Source organism: Protopterus annectens, chromosome 11.part0, assembly GCF_019279795.1.
Source record: "Protopterus annectens isolate FY-2018-M chromosome 11.part0, PAN1.0, whole genome shotgun sequence".
Taxonomy (NCBI): domain Eukaryota; kingdom Metazoa; phylum Chordata; order Ceratodontiformes; family Protopteridae; genus Protopterus; species Protopterus annectens.
The window spans coordinates 831,544,754-831,564,812 of NC_056745.1; the positions used below are offsets into that span (position 1 = coordinate 831,544,754).

A 20,059-nucleotide genomic window follows, 5' to 3' on the forward strand; every position below is an offset into this window, starting at 1 on the left:
CCCACTTAAGTGTTCCATCATACAGACTACTCTCTCAAATAAATTATTCCTAAAAAGGAGAGTCAGTGGACAAAAATCAGACCCCAGAGCCAAAACTGTGTGTATTTGTAAGGAACAGCCAAAGATTCTTCACCACAGTAACTTCATCAATAGAATCAGAACCGCAATTAAAGTCTCAGACAGGGTGGAAGACCAGGCAGCAGCTGTAGGGACAAACAGGGTTCAGAGCTAGAAAAGCATTAAAAAGCCAGAGTAAAGTCCTGCCATTCTTTGTGAAGGTCCTTAGCTACAGCCACCATGTTTGTTCAATTTCTTTTTTAAAGGAACATCGGCCTTGACAAATCCAGGAGGTTCAGACTCCTGCCTAGATTCAATGAAGATACCAGGCACTTCTTCCTTAATGAAAATTTGGGGAACCCCCTGCACCCTTCAGATATAAGCAAGCCATGGTTCCCCTCTACATCTGTAATAGAAGAATGCACAGCCTCAGTGAATGTGAAAGTAGGCAGCTCTGTGTCTGCCTCCATATGGGTAACAGCAGAGAGAAGCAGCATCGGCACTGGCCAGTCCTCTGGTTTTTCATTCAGCCAGAGGGAGACATCAGTGGAGGCTAGACAGCAGCAGGTTCAGTATGCACTTTTTTTTTTAAGTGGCGGCTGAACTTTGGGATGAGTAGATTTGGCCATGTACCTTGGATAAATAACTTTAGATGCTGGTTTTCCAAAAAAAACAGAAAGGGATGACAAACAGCTAATGGCTGCAGACTATCTCCGGGACAAATACCTGACATATACCACACTGAATATGGTCGTGCATAGCACCCAAACAAAAAAAATGATACTTCTCGTGTCTATCTTTATGGGGAATCTGCCTTTCCCACTCACATTTTCCCTTCCTGGATGACATGATAAAACTACAAGGAAGGAAAAAGGAAGGAAAAAACTACAACATGCACTTAACAAGCTCAGTGAACAGCATACAGACTGAATTCAGGGGTAATGTTCAGGCAGCTGGCAAAGAAGTTCTGAGGATTAAGCATCTGCACATCCCATATGTATCCTAAACCTTGTACGTAGGACATACATCTGACATAAAATACCTGCAAGGTGTAAAGGCTTTGCTATACTGGCCCGACACTGAGGATAGCCTCTGCAGGATAACCCATGAGTAAATACTACTGCAACAATAAGGACAGACGTTAAAATGTTTCAGTAGTTATGGCAAACTCTACTATACTTAAAACTGCTAATGGCTTTTTTGCACACACAAACAGTAGTAAAAAATCAGTAGCTATCTGGGTGACAGCTGACAGCATCCTATTAATTTTACCATCACAGATGAGAAATTAACATAGAAAAGAAAGGACGGAATACAGCAGGACATAGAACAGCAGATGGATTTTTGTCATGTACAGGGCAGTGTGGTGTGTGTGGGTCCCTGCATATGTGGTGGGGAGACTGTGACTGAATAATGCATGACCTGCTGAAAACTTCTTAGTTATGCCTAAAGCTTCCCAACTGTAAGGATGCAAAGACACAAAAGCTCCTTAACCCTGCTCAACAGTGCTCAATTCTCTGCAGCCCAAATACAAAGCAAGTGAACTTCAGGAGAAATGTTTCAGTTACAGGCTTTTTTATTGTGTTTGCCCTGCTCCTGGAAATATATATGCACCTAGCTTTCAGAAATCACAGACAATTATTTCACATACTTTATTCAGAAAGGAACACTGGACAAGAGTGCCGTAAGAAAGGGGAAAAAAATAAAAATCAGGCTAGCACAAATGCTATACCACATGCACCCTCCTTTAAAAACCAAATTAAAAAGAAAAATCCTACCAAATAAAGAAAAATCTTGATGTGGCAGGCACATTAATTTGGTGTTTATATTTAAAACATAAAACACACCTATACAGTATACCAGAAAACAAAGGAACAATGTGGGAACATACTCAAAAAAACAGACCGAGTTTCACTGCACAATATGTGCCTTTTTACTGTAGTTCTCGGAGTATGACCTCCAGTCAGATGAAACAACCAATGCATCTTAGCATGATAATCTACTATTTCTGTGCTTGGGAACAATAACTCAGGAAACGGTCCCTTCTGCTGTTACTTGATGTTCCTTCTTATTTCCAAGTTTTTCAAGTAAAATAAAGGTCTGTGCATTTCTCAAGCATGAACATGATTCAAGCTTTCACCTCTGGTGTACTGCTATAGATGGCATCAGAATTCTCAGATCCAAGTTCTTCTGCAATTTAAAAAAGGAAATATGTTTAGTTTACACAGAACACAGTACATCCTACCTCAACTCTGCAATTGTCTCTATATGCTCCTCTAGTCATACCTCTTGACTGCCCCTGGTTTTATAACATCCCTGATTTTGCGTCATATTTTTGCACTGCCCCTCAAAACTGTTTTTCTGTAAATCACTGCATATTACAGTCAGTCAACAATGCCAGACATTATACTTTCATATCTTATACTGTTCAGAAAATACACACTGATGCAAAACTTGCTTTAATTTACTTAAAAGGTTACTAAAGTAACATTTTAAAGCTGTCCCTTATTTTGGGCCTTGTTCCGACCACTACTTTTGGCTTATTCCATAATTCTGTAACATAGAAGTTAAGAGGTAGGACATCCATCCTCTCTACTTCTGACAAGAAAACACAACTTGCTAAAAATGTAGGAAGTTTTCAACCATAACTAAAACATAACATTCAATTGCTATAGGTCTTGAACCAAACATGTACACGGCAAAAAAGAACTTAAAAGTTGGCACATGCAGAAGCCAGTATTATACCAGGCACATGGAGATGTGTGTTGTGTTCAACTCTGAAAGTCAGGCTGATGTGGGACTTGGGCAGTGGCAGGTATCATTACAACTTTTGACTGCAAATGTGACCCATGAAGAGCATTACTTAGTTCTAAGAAAATCCTGTTTCTGTCCTGACTATGGCAGGTTATCAAAAATGTACTGACTAGACAGAATGCCTAAATTAAATATCTACATCATACAGATAGAAACATCTCCTGATAGTGCCTCATGATATTACTTCATTCACTGGAAAACAACCGATCAATGAAAAGGACCCCTCTTAGTGACTTGCCCGACTTATCTTCCAATCAGCATTTGACATCCTTTTATGGAAGCTCTGGCTCTCATATATAGGTGTATACATAACTATATACATTAAGGCATGCATTAACTACATAAACAAGCATGCTACTCTCCCATTCTGCCAGGTCTTCTCCTTTATTAAAGTGAGGACCCACTTGCAAATGAAAAAAAAATGAAAAATTCAGCATCTCTACGAAGTGATATACAACTACATGCTTGATTGACTTACAAGGATTCCAAAAACACTAGCCATCCATATACACAGGAACAATGAGTGTTTCTGATCTACTGAGAAAGTTCTACTTCATAAATCAGTTTGATACATGAAAACATATCAGTAACATCTAGTACAGAGGACCCTCTTTGAAAGATATTAAAATTACTTCCAAACAAAAATACACATGAGTGAAAGGAGCCAGGAAGCCATACAGGATCAACAAGACTGAGTTCTAAGGACTACCCAAGTCAAGAGGCCTGACTCCAAGGCGGCAAAGGGAAGGAAGGGTAGCAAACCCTTGCATTAATCAAGCTTGCCAATGGTTCCAAAAACAGCTACTCAGCAGAGCGGACAAAACTGTAGCCTGGGCTACTGGGTGTAATGCCCAATGGTACAGTACCTCAACAGGAGTAAAATGAACTTTACTGCCACCTAGGAATGGCCACGTTTAACCCAAATGAGGGGTAGATCCCCCAAAAGAAGTGCTCTTGGGAATGCACAGCCCCACAATTTCCTTCAGAATATCAACCACCAAAAGGAGCAGGAGGATGAATTTACCAGTATGGGGATCACTTACTTAGCAAGCGCATCTGTATAGGTCAGAAGGTCCCTTACTCCCAAGATGGTCACACAGAATAGACACCCTCAGATATAAAGCGACCAGAAGCAGGATCACTTCTACGCAGCACAGCTTAGAACACCACTGCTGACCCCACTAGCTGAAAGAGACATTCAAGGAACCCCACTGGAGAGAATCTCTATGAAGAACTGGCAGTGGGGTCATCAACCAGTCAACAATGAATTCCCAGCCTGCTCTCAACTGGGAAAAGAGAAAGGTCCTTATCCCACTTACAGTGCATGGAGACAGGACTCGGCAAATTATGTCCAGGACACCCAACTCCTTGTAACCAGCTGAATAGGTACCAAGTATCAGTCTTCCTTCCACAGAAAAATGTTTCAGCAATTCCCAATTTCTTCTGCCAGACCTTACCCGCAGACTGACAAGGTCATGTATATCAAAGCTTCACAGTCAAGATGCAAAAAAGGAGATGCAAAGTGCATAAGAATAAAGTGCTTCGCATCTTTTAAAAGTTGTTTTACCTTCTGCCAAAGGCGTGCATAGCTTCTCCTTGTATCTCTTAAATGTCCCTGAGTTTGCCTCATTTTTGACTAATCCTTGGGTAAATCACAGAGGATTAGTCATTAAATAATGCTTCAGAAAAACTATGTTGATGCAAAACCTGTTCTATTAACTTAAATGAAATTAGAGCAATACTTAAAATGGTTTTCAATTTTTGCCCCCCCCCAACTATGTTTGTGTTTGCCAAGAATACTTAAAAGGCGTGGGCAGGTATGTTGCTGTCTGACAGCTCTAACTGCTTTACTGGCTTTCAAAGTTGATAAAACAATTTGCACTTCTACGCTTGCTCTTTTTTTCTGTAACTGCTAATACATGGAGAGGATGCACCTTCATTCACTATAAACACTTGTGGTGGTGCCTCTGATCATACCATATACCCTTGTGCATTCTCTACATGGATGCCAAGATTCACCTCCTGAACTTTGCTCTCAAGGTGAATTTCTTTGTATCCATGTCTTGAACACAGTGAATTATGATCGGAGGCACGTTATAATCCTGTCTCTCATCCTGTTAGCATCCAAGTTGCCAGGTGACATCCAAGTTATGCAGCAGAGACGTGTCCGCTTTAGATATGAGAGTAGGATTCGTTCTTTATGAAAAATCGAACAGGGCTGAGGAGAATGGCTTGCAACTGAAATATTCATCTACCTGAAGTCAGAGCAGTACACAAGGCTTTCTTCCAAGTAATAAACGTCAGGGAAGTGCTAACTGCAGTGTTAAAATTAAGATAGTCAGCTTTTCTAATACAAAATTAAGATCCCAGCATGAAGCCACCAGTTTCTTAAGAAATCTAATGTGTAGAACCCCTTTTAAGGACTGCTCAACTTGGAAAGAGAAAAGAGTGGATCTAATAGCAGACAAGCAGAAAAAGCTGACAGATGTACTTGGATAGAAGTATAAGACAGGCCTGATTTGGGAATTTCATACAGTTATGGAGAAAGAAACAGCTGAGCCCTTGGCTAGTTTGGGTCTTGATCTTTATTAGGGCACCAAGTAAAAAATCTCTATCTTAGATAAATTTCATAGGAGCAGGTTTTACAACCTCTTCTGAAGAGAGATACCTAAATGAGATCAGAAACTTACTCACATTGTCAGGTCTAGGCAGAGAATGATGGAGTTGAGAGGATCCCTTGTCCTCATTAAGTTCACCCACCGGGGAAAGTTTTGGTAGATGCAAGAGAATGGAGAAAGCACAGTTGTGTACACTTACCATAAACGCACAAGTCCATATGCCTTTCACTACTGATGTAATAACACTTAGGATTTCATACCCAGGAAAGCCTATGTACATTCCAAATACCAGAAACATAACCCCCTGTAGACACTCCTCCACTCAGATGTCAAGACTCAGTGGATAAAAGGGTCAGATGGTGCCATTTCTTCAGAACTTTCATTTCCCAGTGGTTGGAGCCCCACTCCCCTTGCCCCTGGCAGGGAGCAAAACCTGCCCACACCACTCCTAGATGGGAAAGAACCCACAGGACTAGACACATGTTTTGAAGAAATTTCACTGATATGTCCATAAATGTATGTGTGCGTATATATTTTTTTATGAGTACATACACACATTATGAAAGGGTGGAGTTGCATTTTTTATGTAAATTTGACTGAATTTTATTTATGTTACTGCTGTAGAATTCATGATAATTTTGTTGCTGCTGAAATTCTATGGAAAATGTAGTAGTTTTCTATGACTAAGGGATATGTTTGTTTATGTATAATGTGCACTGGTCACTTTAAAAGTGGGATGTACAGACAAATTTTGAAAAAAAAAGTTATGTACTCACCATAACGTTCCATCTGAGTAGGTAACTTCATTTGTTAGCAACCTGTGGGTTTCGGATCCGAGCCGGCAGCTTTCCTAGCTATAAGATCCGAGCTCCAAGCTCCTCCCCCTACCCATAATGCCCTGCCATCTCCCTCTAACCCTCAGATCAAGTTTGCCATAAAGTCATAGAAAAATACTATGATATCAGAAAGGAGAACTATACATTCCACCTGATGTCATCTGGAAGTGACATATCCTGATCCTTTCAAAATGAACTAAGGGTCCGGAGGATGGAGGGCGGGTTGGTTGCTGACAAATGAAGTTACCTACTCAGATGGAACGTTATGGTGAGTACATAACTTCTTTATCTGAAGTAGTTAACTTCATTTGATCAGCAACCTGTGGGACAGAGTCCCCAGCTACCAACAACTTGGGAGGTCCTCATGGAAGGATATTCCGGAGCACTGCAGAGCCAAAAGATGCACGTCCCCTGGATATTAAAATCCAACTTATAATGTGTAACAAAGGTATGAGAGGAAGCCCAAGTAGCTGCTGAGCAAATGTCATCCAAAGAAACCCTTGACCAGAAAGCAGCAGAAGTAGCCATAGATCGGGTAGAATGGGCTCGCACCCTCAGGGGCTCAGGACGACCAGAGCTTTTGTATGCGAGAAGGATGTACTGGGAAATCCATCTAGCTAAGGTTACTTTAGTGACTGGTTTACCCAGACAAGATTTAGCAAATGACACAAAAGGTTGATCTGATTTTCGAAGATCGGCTGTTCTGTTTAAGTAAAATCGTAACTGTCTATGAACATCCAGACAATGGAGTCTATACTCTCCTTTGTTTTGAAATTTAGGAAAGAAGACAGGTAGATTGATGGACTGGTCGATACTGGCTTCTGAAGCCACTTTAGGCAGAAAGGAGAGGTTAGTCCTGAGGGAAACCCTGTCTTTATGAAAGTTGATATATGGAGGCTTACTGCAAAGAGCGTGAAGCTCCGATATCCTCCTAGCTGAGGTAATGGCAATCAGGAAGGCCGTTTTCCAAGATATCGACTGAAGCCGCAGGTTCAAAGGGAGGACCGGTCAGAGCCTGTAGAACTAGGGTTACATCCCATGGAGGAACTGCATCTTTAGCAAGGGGTCTTAACAGAAAGGTTCCTTTCAGGAATGTTTTGCAAATCTTGGGGGAAGCTAGTGGGCCTAAACTGTTTCCAACGTGGTAGTGGGAAATAGCAGCCAATTGGACTTCAATAGTAGAAGAACTAGCTCCTTGATGAAAAGTATGGGATAGAAAATCTAGAACTGCTGGAACAGGAGCCGTGAAGGGATCCAAGTTCCTATGCTCCACCCATACAGAGAAACGTTTCCATTTACTCTTGTAGACTTTCCTGGTAGACAGTTTATGGGCAGCCACCAGCATGGCCTTAAACTGAGGAAGATATACCGGGAGTCCTAGCCATCAATGGAACTGGATCAACCAAGCCGAGAGCTTGAGGTAGTCCAGGTCGGGGGTCTTCAATCCTAAAGGATGAGAGATCAGATCCGGAATGGGATCTAACATCCAGGGAGGATGTACTAGATGAGACCGTAGGCATGGGAACCAAGTTTGGCGAGGCCAGAATGGGGCTATGAGGATAACTCTGCTCCCCAACTGACGAGCTTTCTGGAAGAATTTTGTCATTAATGGAAGAGGAGGATAAGCATACAGAAGACCAGATGGCCAAGCATGAACCAGAGCGTCTCTGGGGACTTCCCCTGGTGGGGGGATTAGCGCGAAGAACTCGCTGCACTTTGTGCTCGAAGGCGAGGCGAACAGATCACAGCAAGGTTGACCCCATTTGAGGAAGATTTGCTCCGCTACTACTGGGTTCAAAGACCACTCGTAAGGTGAGAGGATTGTTCAACTCAACCTGTCCGCTAAAATGTTTGACCGACCCGGAATGTGCGTTGCTATGAGAAGGCGGTTGGTGGATATCGCCCATTCCCACACTCTCATGGCCTCTCTGCAAAGTGGGTAAGATCTGGTTCCCCCCTGTTTGTTTATGTACCAGACTACTGACATGTCTGTTTGAATTGCAATAGTCCCTGGAGGAAGAAGGGGATGGAGAGCCTGCAACGCTAGAAGCACCGCACTCATCTTCCAGGACACTGATATGCAATGAGGTCTCTGTGTGAGTCCACGTGCCTTGGACAGATCTGCCCATGCAATGCCCCCCCCACCTGAGGAGAGATGCGTCCGTGGTCACCTTGACTTGGGGTGGGGACAAGACGAAGGGGCACCCTTCCCGGAGGTCTCTGGAGCGGAGCCACCAAAGTAGCGACTCCCTGCAAATCCTGTTGAGGGGAATAGGTGTAGACGGGGGATGATGTAGGATGGACCATTGAACCTGTAAGGTCCATTGAAGGATTCACATTTTCAGACGTGCGATAGGAGACAGATTGATGGCCGCTGCCATGGACCCCAGGGCCCTCAGGATTTGTCCAGCTGGGGGGGGGGGCTGATGGTTGTAGAAGAGCGAGAATGTGAAGGTTCAGATTGCAAAGTCTGTCCGCCGTCAGAAAGACTTTGGATTGTATTGTGTCTATCCTGGCCCCTATGAAGTCCAAAATCTGAGTAGGTTGAAGGGAGGATTTCTTGCGGTTGATCGTGATTCATAGGTGGCGGGCTAGATGTAAGAAATAGTCCCTGCCTGAACAAAGTTGATGCCTGGTGGGGGCGGTTAGGAGCCAGTCGTCCAGGTTAAGGAAAGACCTGTATTCCCTGAAGCCTCAGGTGGGCCCCTACAACGACCCTGTGGGCGGTGGTGAGACCGAAGGGTAGGACCCTGAACTGATAATGGCTGGCTGCCAGCCGAAAGCAGAGAAACCTCCTGGATCGCCTGTCCATTAGAATGTGGTAGTACGCATCCTTGAGGTCTATCGAGCACATCCAGTCATTCTCCTGTAAAAGTGGGAGAATGGATTGAATAGTGACCATCCGGAAAAAGAAGTTATGTTCTTACCATAACGTTCCATGTGGAGTGTTCATCTCGCCTTTGTTTTTACACACGGGTTCAGAGCCGATCCTCAGCTCCGAGTCGGCCGCATAGCAAAGCTCTGCACCTAAGAGAAGCTCGAGACCAGGCTATATCCCACAATCCTCCCTGCCATTACTCAGATCTAGTTTGCAAGCAAACCAGAAAAAAACAATAATCTTGAGGTATTAAGGCTACATAATGCTATAAAGGAAAAATAATTTAGAGACACCATCTCACTGACAACCAACTAGGGGTAAAGAAAGATACCCGGAAGAGGTAAAGACATGTGGACCAGACTCTAGTCCTACTCATTCTTTCAAACCGTGAGGGAGGGAAAAAGGGGGGGAATGTAAAAACAAAGGCGAGATGAACACTCCACATGGAACGTTATGGTAAGAACATAACTTCTTTATGTGAGAGTGTTCAATCTCGCCGTTTGTTTTTACACACGGGTAGCGTCCCTAGCTCCGGCACCCTGAGTGACTCATGGAAGAACGTTCCTGAGCACAGTGGAACCAAAGGATGTCCTGTCTTTGGAGGCTTTGTCAACCCTATAATGAGTGATGAAAGTATGTGGTTTAGACCACGTGGCTGCTGCACAAATCATGTCCAAAGGCAGGTGAGCTGCATGAGCCAAGGAAGTGGAGACGGACGTAGTAGAATGGCCTCTTGGTTTGGTGGGTAAGGCCTGGTTTGACTTAGAATACACAAAGGCTATACAATCAGTAAGCCATTTAGAAAGAGTGCGTTTTGTAACTGCCATGCCCTTTACATTATCTGCAAACGCAACAAAAAGTTGATCTATTTTTCTGTAGTCTTTAGTCCTGTCTAAATAAAATCTGAGTTGCCTGTGGACATCTAACTTGTGCAACATATATTCCAGCTTGCTGGTATGGTATTTGAAGAAAGTAGGGAGTCCAATGGATTGATTAATATTTATGAGAGCAAACCTTAGGAAGGAAGGACGGATTTGTTCGTAAAGAAACTCTATCTGGGTGAAAATATAAGTAAGGAGGTTTAATAGACAGTGCTTGCAACTCTGAAACTCTCCGAGCTGAAGTAACTGCTACAAGAAAAAGAGTCTTCCAAGACAGAAATTTCAGGGGGCAAGAAGAGGCTGGTTCGAAAGGTGGTAACATTAGTTGTGACAACAACAAATTTAAATTCCATGGGAATAAAGGGTCCCTGACAGGAGGTCGAAGATGGAAGGAACCTTTCATAAAAGCTTTACAAAGCCTGTGGGACATGATAGAAGAACCATTCTCACCAACATGGAAATTGGATATGGCAGCCAACTGCACTTTTAATGTAGAAGTAGAGGCCCCTTCATGAAAAAGGATGGAAAGAAATTCTAGGATTTTATGTAAAGGAGCAACCAAGGGGTCCAAGTGTTGATTAGATGCCCAGTACACAAAGCGTTTCCATTTACTGTTGTAAAGTTTTGTGGTGGAAGCCTTATGAGAGGCAACCAAAATGCGCTGCACTGCCGGAGAAAGAAGATCAGACCTGGCTAGGCGGGGAAGTGGAGCAGCCAAGCTGCTAGTTTGAGGGATAGGAGAGACGGGTGAAGAACTCCCGACGAATACGTCAGTAGATCTGACACTGGGTCCAGGATCCAAGGTTCCTCTGTTAGATGGGCTCGAAGAAAAGGAAAACATATCTGTCGAGGCCAGAATGGGGCTATGAGTATAATTGTCCTTTTCAGGTTCATGGCTTTCTGAAGAAATCTGGGAATCAAGGGGATGGGTGGGAATGCATATAGGAGACCCGGGGGCCAATCGTGTATCAGTGCGTCGCTGGGGACATCCCCTGGAGGGGGTAGAAGGGCAAACTAGCTTCTGCATTTGGCATTCATCGGGGAGACGAATAGATCGCAGCAAGGCTGGCCCCATTTGCGGAAAATTCTCTCCGCCACTTGTAGTTTGAGGGACCACTCGTGAGGTAACAGGATGGCTCTGCTCAACCTGTCCGCAATGACGTTGGATGACCCCGGGATGTGCGTTGCTATCAGAAAGCGACCCATGGACTCTGCCAATTGCCAAATTCTCATGGCCTCTCTGCATAATGGGTAAGATTTGGTTCCCCCTTGTTTGTTTATGTACCAGACTACAGACATGTTGTCTGTCTGAACTGCTACTGTCCCTAGAGGTAGGAGGGCTTGAAAGTGTTGCAACGCCAGGAACACCACCCTCAACTCTAGAACATTTATGTGCAGGTTGTACTCGATGTTGGACCATTCCCCTTGGACTGTTCTTCCCTGAAAAAGTCCCCCCCACCCTATCAGGGAAGCGTCCGTGGTTATAGTGGCTGTCGGATTTGGTAGAACAAATGGACGACCCATAGTGAGGTCCTGGCTGGACACCCACCACGAGAGGTCTCGTTTGCAGGAATCTGTTATCAGGATCTCGTACTTTAGAGGTAACTGTTGGAACGACCACTGTGTGAACAGCAGCCATTGGAGGAGTCTCATGTGCAGCCTTCCCATGGGAATTGCAATCAGGGATGCTGCCATGAGACCCAAAACTTTCAATACCAATTTGGCCAGGGCTTTCCTGCATTGCAGCAGAAGAAGAACCTGTTCCTTGAGGGATGAAGCCCTTACTTGAGGGAGCTTTACTAATGTTAAACGGGTATCTAGGTCCGCTCAGATAAATGAAATATGCTGTGAGGGCCATAAGACAGATTTTTTTAAGTTTATGGAAATCCCTAGGTGGGAACACAGGTTGAGTGTATAGTTTCTTGCTTGTATGAGGAGACGCTCGGTGGTGGCGGTGAGGAGCCAGTCGTCCAGATAGGGAAACACCCGGAATCCTAGACATCTCAAGTGAGATGCTACCATTGCCATGCATTTGGTGAATACCCTGGGGGCTGAGGTGAGCCCAAAGGGCAGGGCTCGAAATTGAAAATGACTGACTCCCAGCCGGAAGCGCAGGTGATCTCTGGACGGTCTGGCCATCTTGATGTGATAGTACGTGTCCTTGAGATCTATTGAGCACATCCAGTCATCCTTCTGTAAAAATGGAAGAAGCGTGACCATCCGGAACTTTTCCTTCTTTACGAAGGTACTGAGATAGCTGAGATCCAAAATGGGTCTCCAGTCCCCTGTCTTTTTCGGAACTAAAAAGAACCTTGAGTAAGTTCCGGATCCTTTTTGGTCCGCCGGGACTGGCTGAATGACTCTTTTTCCGAGCAGCTTTGAAATTTCTATTGCTGCTTGGCTTCGCAGACGGGGTGGCACATCTGGAGACCTTCTGTGTTGGGGTGGAGTTGACATAAAGGGTATTTTGTATCCTCTGGTTACAATGCTTTTTACCCAGGAGTCTGAGGTGAGAGTCTGCCAGGCCTGTGGGTATAAAGCCAAGCAACCCCCGACTGCCTCCAGAGCAGGACAGTCGGGCCTCCATTCAGGAGTGCTGGAAAGGCTTACCAGGGATAGTATCTCTGTCGCCTTGGTTCTGCGGACCCCCTCTGCCGCCGGGGCAGCGTCTTCCATGTCTGCCCCCCCCCTCTGCCTCTGGGGGGGGGGTTCACTCTGTGTGGCCTGGAAAGATCCCAGAGTCCTACGGAACCACATTTTTCCGCCTCGTTGCCCTTTGGGGTACGGTCTGGATGGAACGGAAAAACGGACTCCGACAGCAGACAGAGTCTTTCCTTCTTGCTCACACCGAGTTAATGTCTCTTTCACTTTGGGTCCAAAAAGAGTGGCACCATCAAAGGGGGCGTTGGCGAAAGAAGACTTGAAGGCTTCCGCAAAAGAGCACAGCCGCATCTAGGATTGTCTTCGTAGAGCAATCGCTGAAGCTGCGGCCCTACTCGACCCTTCAGCCGCATAAGAGATGAGCCTCATGGACGAGTTCACTATGGAGGTAAGGGTGTTAAGTTGTGCTGTCACCTTATCTGAAACAGCAGCATCTGTGTTACCCTGGAGGGTATCTCTTAGCTCCTTGATGAGATCCCTCTGTAGTAGTGTAAAATGTGTCAAATAGTTTAGCAAACGCATGGAAAAAGTCGCTGAACTAAAAACGCGCTTCCCGTATCTGTCCATAGTCCTAGAATCCTTATTAGGAGGATGAACAGAAGAGAAAGACTCCGACATCTCCTTTTTAGTGGCTGCTGCCACCACCATAGCGTCAACGGGGACTCCTTTTGTTAGATACGTCTTGTCCTGGGGGGCAGTAATAAATTTACTTGGCTTTCTAGGGACCGGTTCCACTGTGTCAGGTGTCTCCCACGCCCTTCGAGCAATTAATTCCATTAACTCATCAAAGGGCGGAGTACCCTGGAGATAGAAGGTTGAGCACCAAATGCCTTCAGCAACACTGACTCGTCCTCAGTGGGGGCTAGGGACTGCCAATCACCCCTCTGTTTTAATATCTCCAATATGTCCGCAAATGAGACATCTTCGGAGGGTGATTTTGGGGACCCCTCTGACTCATCCAAGTCAGTGTCAGAAGTTAAAGATTCCTGTGGGGAGTCTAAGTGCCTCCTCTTGCACAATCTTTTCCTCGGGACCTCATCGGAGGGGGATTCCGGTGAGGTCTCAGAGGAACAGGGGGCATCCTCCAGGGATGGCTGAGACAATGGTGCTCCATGCTTTGGATGTGTCGTGGGAACAGAAACAGAGAGCGGCTCCCTAGGGGAGGGAGAAGACGCATCCGATGTAGTGGTTGTCTGTGTAGACAAAACCTTCCTCATGAGGTCAAAAACCCCTGAACCTCGGGCCGAGGACTCTCCTGGTTCCGAAGAACATGGAAGAATCCGAGACACGGGGCCCATGGGTCTCAACCCCAAGGACGGAGCCGAACAGATCTGTGCCGAGGCCCCGAGAGGGAGAGTCGGCACCAAAAGGTCGGTACGACTCTCGGTCACGGAACCAAGGAGAGATCGTCTACTCCGAGACTCACCTATCAGTTCCGATGGAGTCGAGGTAAGTGGTGTCGATCGTGCTATGGACGGTTTCGGCACCGATGGCTCCACTATCATCGGCTCATCTTCTTCCGGCTCCGAAGACTGGATGGGTCTCGAAGGAGGACCTGTTGGAGATAAAGGGAGGCCTTCTAGTTTCGACACCAACTGGGAGGAAACTGCAATCAATTTGGAAAGAGCCGTGTTCTCCATCAGTTTCTGCACGACACGATCCACATCAGTATCAGATAAAGGTCTGGAAGAACGGGTCGAAGGAGCCGAAGATGGCACCGACCGAAGAATCGACGGTGGCGGAAGTTCCGACACCGGTTCCAAGACCTGGGGCTCAGTGAGAGACAAACGTTCGACGCTCTCCCCCGAAGTCTTTGGAACCGGCGAACGAACTCTGGAAGATGTAGTCGGAGCCGATGACATGGGCTCCGACATCTTCGACCCCTTCGAAGACTTAGAAGCCTGGTCCGACTTGTCCAAGGCTTCTTGGAAAGCAGGCTTAAGAAGCCCCCTATCAATAAGTTTCCTGCGCGTATCTGTCATGACCCTCCCACTGAAGGAATGGCAAATGGAGCAATCCTCTTGCAAGTGGAGAGGGCCAAGACAGTAGACGCAGGAAGTGTGGTAGTCAGTGATGGACATTTTCTGTCCACACTGACACCTTTTGAACCCACTCAACTTTTTCAGACATACTTAACAGAAGTAGGTTTAAAATTAAAAGGGAATTTATAGTTAGAAAGGGGTAGGCCCCTAAGGGAACCTAAAGAAAAAACTAACTATAAACTACACACAAACACACTACAGTAAATATAAGTATCCAGAAAATAAACTATAAGAGAATAACAACTTTTATGACTAAAAAGAAGAAAAAAAGACTATCTTATCTGCTATAACTCCTAATCTCTGGTCCGAGCTCTCTGAGGTGATGTGACCTGTTGCAGCGGCAAACTAGATCTGAGTAATGGCAGGGAGGATTGTGGGATATAGCCTGGTCTCGAGCTTCTCTTAGGTGCAGAGCTTTGCTATGCGGCCGACTCGGAGCAGAGGATCGGCTCCGAACCCGTGTGTAAAATCTAATGGCAAGATTGAACACTCTCACATCTTTTCTTTGGCGACTGACAGGTTCAGTGTGGACAGGTCGAGAATGGGTCGCAAGTCCCCCATCTTTTTTGGCACCAAAAAGAACCTGGAGTAAAAGCCCGATCCGGATTGCCCGAGGGGGATGTGCTGGATGGCTCTTTTTCTTAGCAGCTCTCGTATTTCGAGGGCTGCTGCCTCCCTCTGATTGGGTGGAACATCTGGGAGACTCCATGACCGGGGAGGGTATGTTAGGAAGGAGGTTGAATAGCCTCTGTATATAATTCGGAGCACCCAGCGATCTGTCGTGATGGACTCCCAATTTGCTAGGTGCCTCGAGAAGCACCCCCCCCCCCGACTGCCTCCAGAGAAGAGCAGTCGGGCAACCTCTCAGGGCTGTTGTGCAGGGCGATCGGAAAAAGGTTCCCTCGACCCCAAATTCTTCGGCCCCCCCTCTGCCTCTGGGCCGGCGTCCACCCTGTCCTCCTCTGCCTCTGAAGGACGAAGGATCCGGAGCAAAATGGGATTGTTGAGCTTTCCAGAACCACATCTTCTTTTGTCCTCTTTAGTTCCTAGAGAAGGACCTCTGAGGAGCCGAGAAGCGGATCCCGATGGCAGACGTTTTCCCGTCTTTCTTGCTCTGGAGAAGCGTATCGCAGACTGTTTTGCCGAAAAGCATAGAACCGTCAAAAGGGGCATTTGCGAAGGACGCCTTGAAGGGTTCCACAAAATCGCAGAGACAGAGCGAGGCCTGTCTGCGTAATACAACTGTTCCGCTGGCTCTAGCCACTCCCTCCATGGCATGGGAGAGAAGCCGCATAGATGTATCAGTAATTGACCTGAGTGGCCATCCGAGCCGAGAAGGTCCGTTTATCCTCGGCCGAAATGGACTCTGGGGGTGACCCAGCGTACTCTTTGATAAGGTCCCGCTGGAGCCGAATTACATGTGCCATATAATTCAGTGACCTTACAGAGAAGGTCGCTGAAGCGAACATCTGCTTTCCAAGGCAGTCCATCATCCGAGTCTCCTTGTCTGGAGGATGCACCGAGGAACTCTCCTGTACTAATTCCTTTTTAGTGGCAGCCGCCATCACCATGGCATCCACTGGGGCACCCTTGCTCCAAACTGTCCTGTCCGTGGGAGGTCTGAGTATCCCTGTCAGGTCTCTTGGGTATTGGCTCAACAGTGTCCGGCTCCTTCCATGCCCTGGTAGTTATGAGGTCCACCATGGGGTCGGCGGGAGGGGACACCCAAGAGTTAGATGGGCCTGTGTCAAATGCCTCCAGAAATGCAGACTCATCCAAGGAAGGCTTTTGGGCAGAGCACCCCCCTCTAATGTGTAACATTTCCATAATGTCTCCCAAGGAGACGTCTTCAGGGGGTGACATTGGGGAACCTTCCCCTTCCTCTAAGTCCGTGTCTTCTGTGAGGGACTCAGGTGAGTCCAAGTGCCTCCTCTTGCACTTTCGTTTGTGAGGGACCTCCTCATGGGGGCTATCCGAAGAGGCCTCACCACCAATGTCCCGTCCTCAACGGGAACTATCTGGGACGTAGGCGCAGGCTGTCCCTGGGGCCGGATGATGGAAGACAGGCCTGTCTTGAGAGGGAATGGCGGGTGGATCTGTAGCAAGAGCCTGGGGCCTCGAATCCCTCGAAAGGACCCTCTCCACTATGTCGAATGCCGAGGGAGAGCTGCTTTCCCTAGGATCTGAAAGCAGTCCCCTCGGATCAGACATGCGGATCGGTGCCGGTGACCCGATCGGATCCGAAAGGGTAGTGTGCTCCGACCTCAACGGAGCCGAAGGCCCACTAACCCCTCCGGATCAGACGCTCAAACTCACGGCCCCGAGAGTTCGGATCCGAAAAAGGATCTGACAGACTCGAGGGTACAGTCGGTGCCGAAGTAGGGAACACCGTCGGCGCCGACACCACCCCAGCTCCGAAGCTAGTTGGATCTGACAGCTCTGAACCCCGATAGCGGGTCGGAGAAGGAGCAATGGGGGTGAAAAAGGGGGTTGAGCTCCCCCCGGACGGGGGGGGGGAGGCAAGAGCACTCCCATCTGCAGCTGGGCCTGAAGAAACAGACGCATCATCCGGTCCATGTCTGCATCAGATAAACTCCTGGTTGATCTGGACGAGGCCACCGAGGTTGGCCGGGAAGGCTGCCTAGATGACCTTGAAGGTGACCGGGTCTCCTCCTCTGGCTCCGGGGAGAAACGTGGAGAACAGAGCCGGGAGGGAGAAGGCCCGGAGGCCTTAAGGGGAGAGGCACGCTGCTTGGACGGCGGAGCCGATGGAGCTGACTCAGACCGCCGCTTGCGACTACGGTGCCTCTCTTTTTCCCGCTCCATGTCCTCCTCTTTCTTTTTGCCGCCCCTTTCCTCCTGGGCCAAAGAGGGAGGTTGAGTCCCGGCCAGGGGATCGGAGGCGGTAGGTGGAGCAGCTGGTGCCACAGAGGAAGAGGACGACGAAGTGGAATCCGGGGGCAAAAGGCCTGCATGGATAAGCTTCGCCCTAGTATCCCTCAACACCCTGGGGTTGAAGGCTGCACAAATAGTGTAGCCTGAAGTAAGGTGATCAACCCCCAGGCAAATAACGCACAGAGTGTGGCCATCCACTGGGGACAGCTTATGGCTACACTCGGAGCATTTTGAGAACACAGCTTTTGGGCCTTGGGACATATTGGAAGAAAAGTACAAGCCCACAGACACACACCTTCACACACGCGGGGGGGGGGGGGAATAAACTAAACTAACTAAAAGTTTTTTAAAACTACCCACAAAGGCTAATAGAATAAGAAGGGAGTTCACACACACAAAGACAGAGAAAAATTAGACAGAAAAGTATATATATATATATATATATATATATATATATATATATATATATATATATATATATAAAATCCTAAACTCACAGTACCACACTCTGAGCTCGTTCTAAGAAGCTTACAGAAGCCGCGGCAAACGAGATCTGAGGGTTAGAGGGAGATGGCAGGGCATTATGGGTAGGGGGAGGAGCTTGGAGCTCGGATCTTATATTTAGGAAAGCTGCCAGCTCGGATCAGATACCCACACGTTGCAGGTTGCTGATCAAATGAAGTTAACTACTTCAGATCAATTGTGTTCATTTAGTATATTTAAGCTTTAGAATTTGATATGTTGATATCCCTTGAAGGTGAAATGCCGTGGTACCAGGATTAAAGCTGTTTGGTACTTCAAATCTGTGTACACCTTTTGGATTTATTAGGTTTTTGCGTTTTTTCTTTGGCTTTGATAAGAAAAAAAACAAAACTAGGAGAGGGAATCTAAGAGGGGGGGGACACATGACCCACCCCAAGGCACAACAGAGTGGATGGTGGAAAGGAATGGACACCGCAACTGTGATGACATTAACATCTACATTTAAGGTAAATATATGTGAAGTATAAAAGACATACTCAAATAAGGGGGATGGTGGGAGGGACAGACTACTGCAGCAGTGATCATTCGAAAAATCTACTGTTAATGGCAAATTTACTTACACAGCTGTACTATTGTTCATCAACTGACAACTGATGTAGAAGCTTTAGCTATAATAGTTGCTTGCCACAGTATAATCGGACTGGGAGGAGGAAGGATGAGGGTCCAGGAGCCCTTGAGAATGGTCTTAAATAAAGCCGATCATAAAACTGGTGAAGGAATCTACTTTACAGTGCTTTGTAAAGTATGCTCAGAGGACCAAGATGCTGCGTCTAAAATAATTCTGGGATACAGAAATGAATCCAAGGATTTGTTAGAATAAGTCTTAACCCTACTTGGAACAGTTTTGTTGTGGATACAACAAATGGTAACAACGTGAGATAACTATTTGAAAATACTCTGCTTTGACACAGATTGTCCTTTTTTCTTACCTTCAAAAGAAATGAGCTAATCAAGGTTCCTGAAAGATTTTGTTCCATCAAGACAGTACCAAAGATGTCTGTGGACATCCAAGGTATGGAATATCCTTTCACACTCATTTTCTCATTTTTAGGTTTTTAAAAAAAAAAAAAAAAACGGGGAGATAACTTGGCTCATGGTAATCTTGAACATTACCTTTAGGTTAGGCATAAAAAAGAAGCTATGTACTTCACCATAACATTCCATCTGAGTAGGTAACTTCATTTGTCAGCAACCTGTGGGTTACGGATTCGGTATGGATCCGAGCAGGCAGCATACCAAGCTAAAGATCCGAGCTCCAAGCTCCACACCCTTGCCCATACTACCCAGCAACCTCCTTCCAATCCTCAGATCGTGTTTGCCACCTGCACAAACAACAAAACAAACTAACAACCTGAGAAAACCTGACTCAGAGACAACCAAAACTCGAGCATCCAAACCTCGAGTTCAGCTAAATAACTATTCAGGTTAGGGGGAAGGAGGGAGGGATGATTGCTGACAAATGAAGTTACCTACTCAGATGGAATGTTATGGCGAGTGCATAACTTCTTTATCTGAAGTAGTTAACTTCATTTGATCAGCAACCTGTGGGACAGAGTCGCTAGCTACCCAAAATCTTGGGAGGTCCTCAAGGAAGAATATTCCAAAGCACTGCAGAGCCAAAAGCAGCTCTTCCTCTCGACACCAAATCTACCTTATAATGAGAAATAAAGGTGAGAGAGGACGCCCAGGTAGCCGCTGAACAAATGTCATCCAGGGAAACTCTAGACCAGAATGCAGCAAACGTTGCTATAGAATGCGTAGAATAAGCATGAACTCCCATTGGTTCTGGCAAGCTAGATTCTCTATAGGCTAAGAGAATACAACTCGAAATCCA

General features: G+C 46.3%; 1 protein-coding gene across 1 annotated transcript in view; it reads right to left on the reverse strand.

Moving 5' to 3' along the window:
• Positions 1 to 1,615: 1,615 nt before the first annotated feature.
• Positions 1,616 to 20,059, reverse strand: part of LOC122815604 (serine/threonine kinase receptor associated protein) — a 399,436-nt gene continuing 380,992 nt past the window's right edge. Inside the window, exon 9 of the mRNA XM_044088241.1 lies at positions 1,616 to 2,247. Within this exon, the coding sequence (XP_043944176.1) occupies positions 2,186 to 2,247 (62 nt within the window). The 3' untranslated portion in view covers positions 1,616 to 2,185. The remainder of the gene's footprint in view (positions 2,248 to 20,059) is intronic.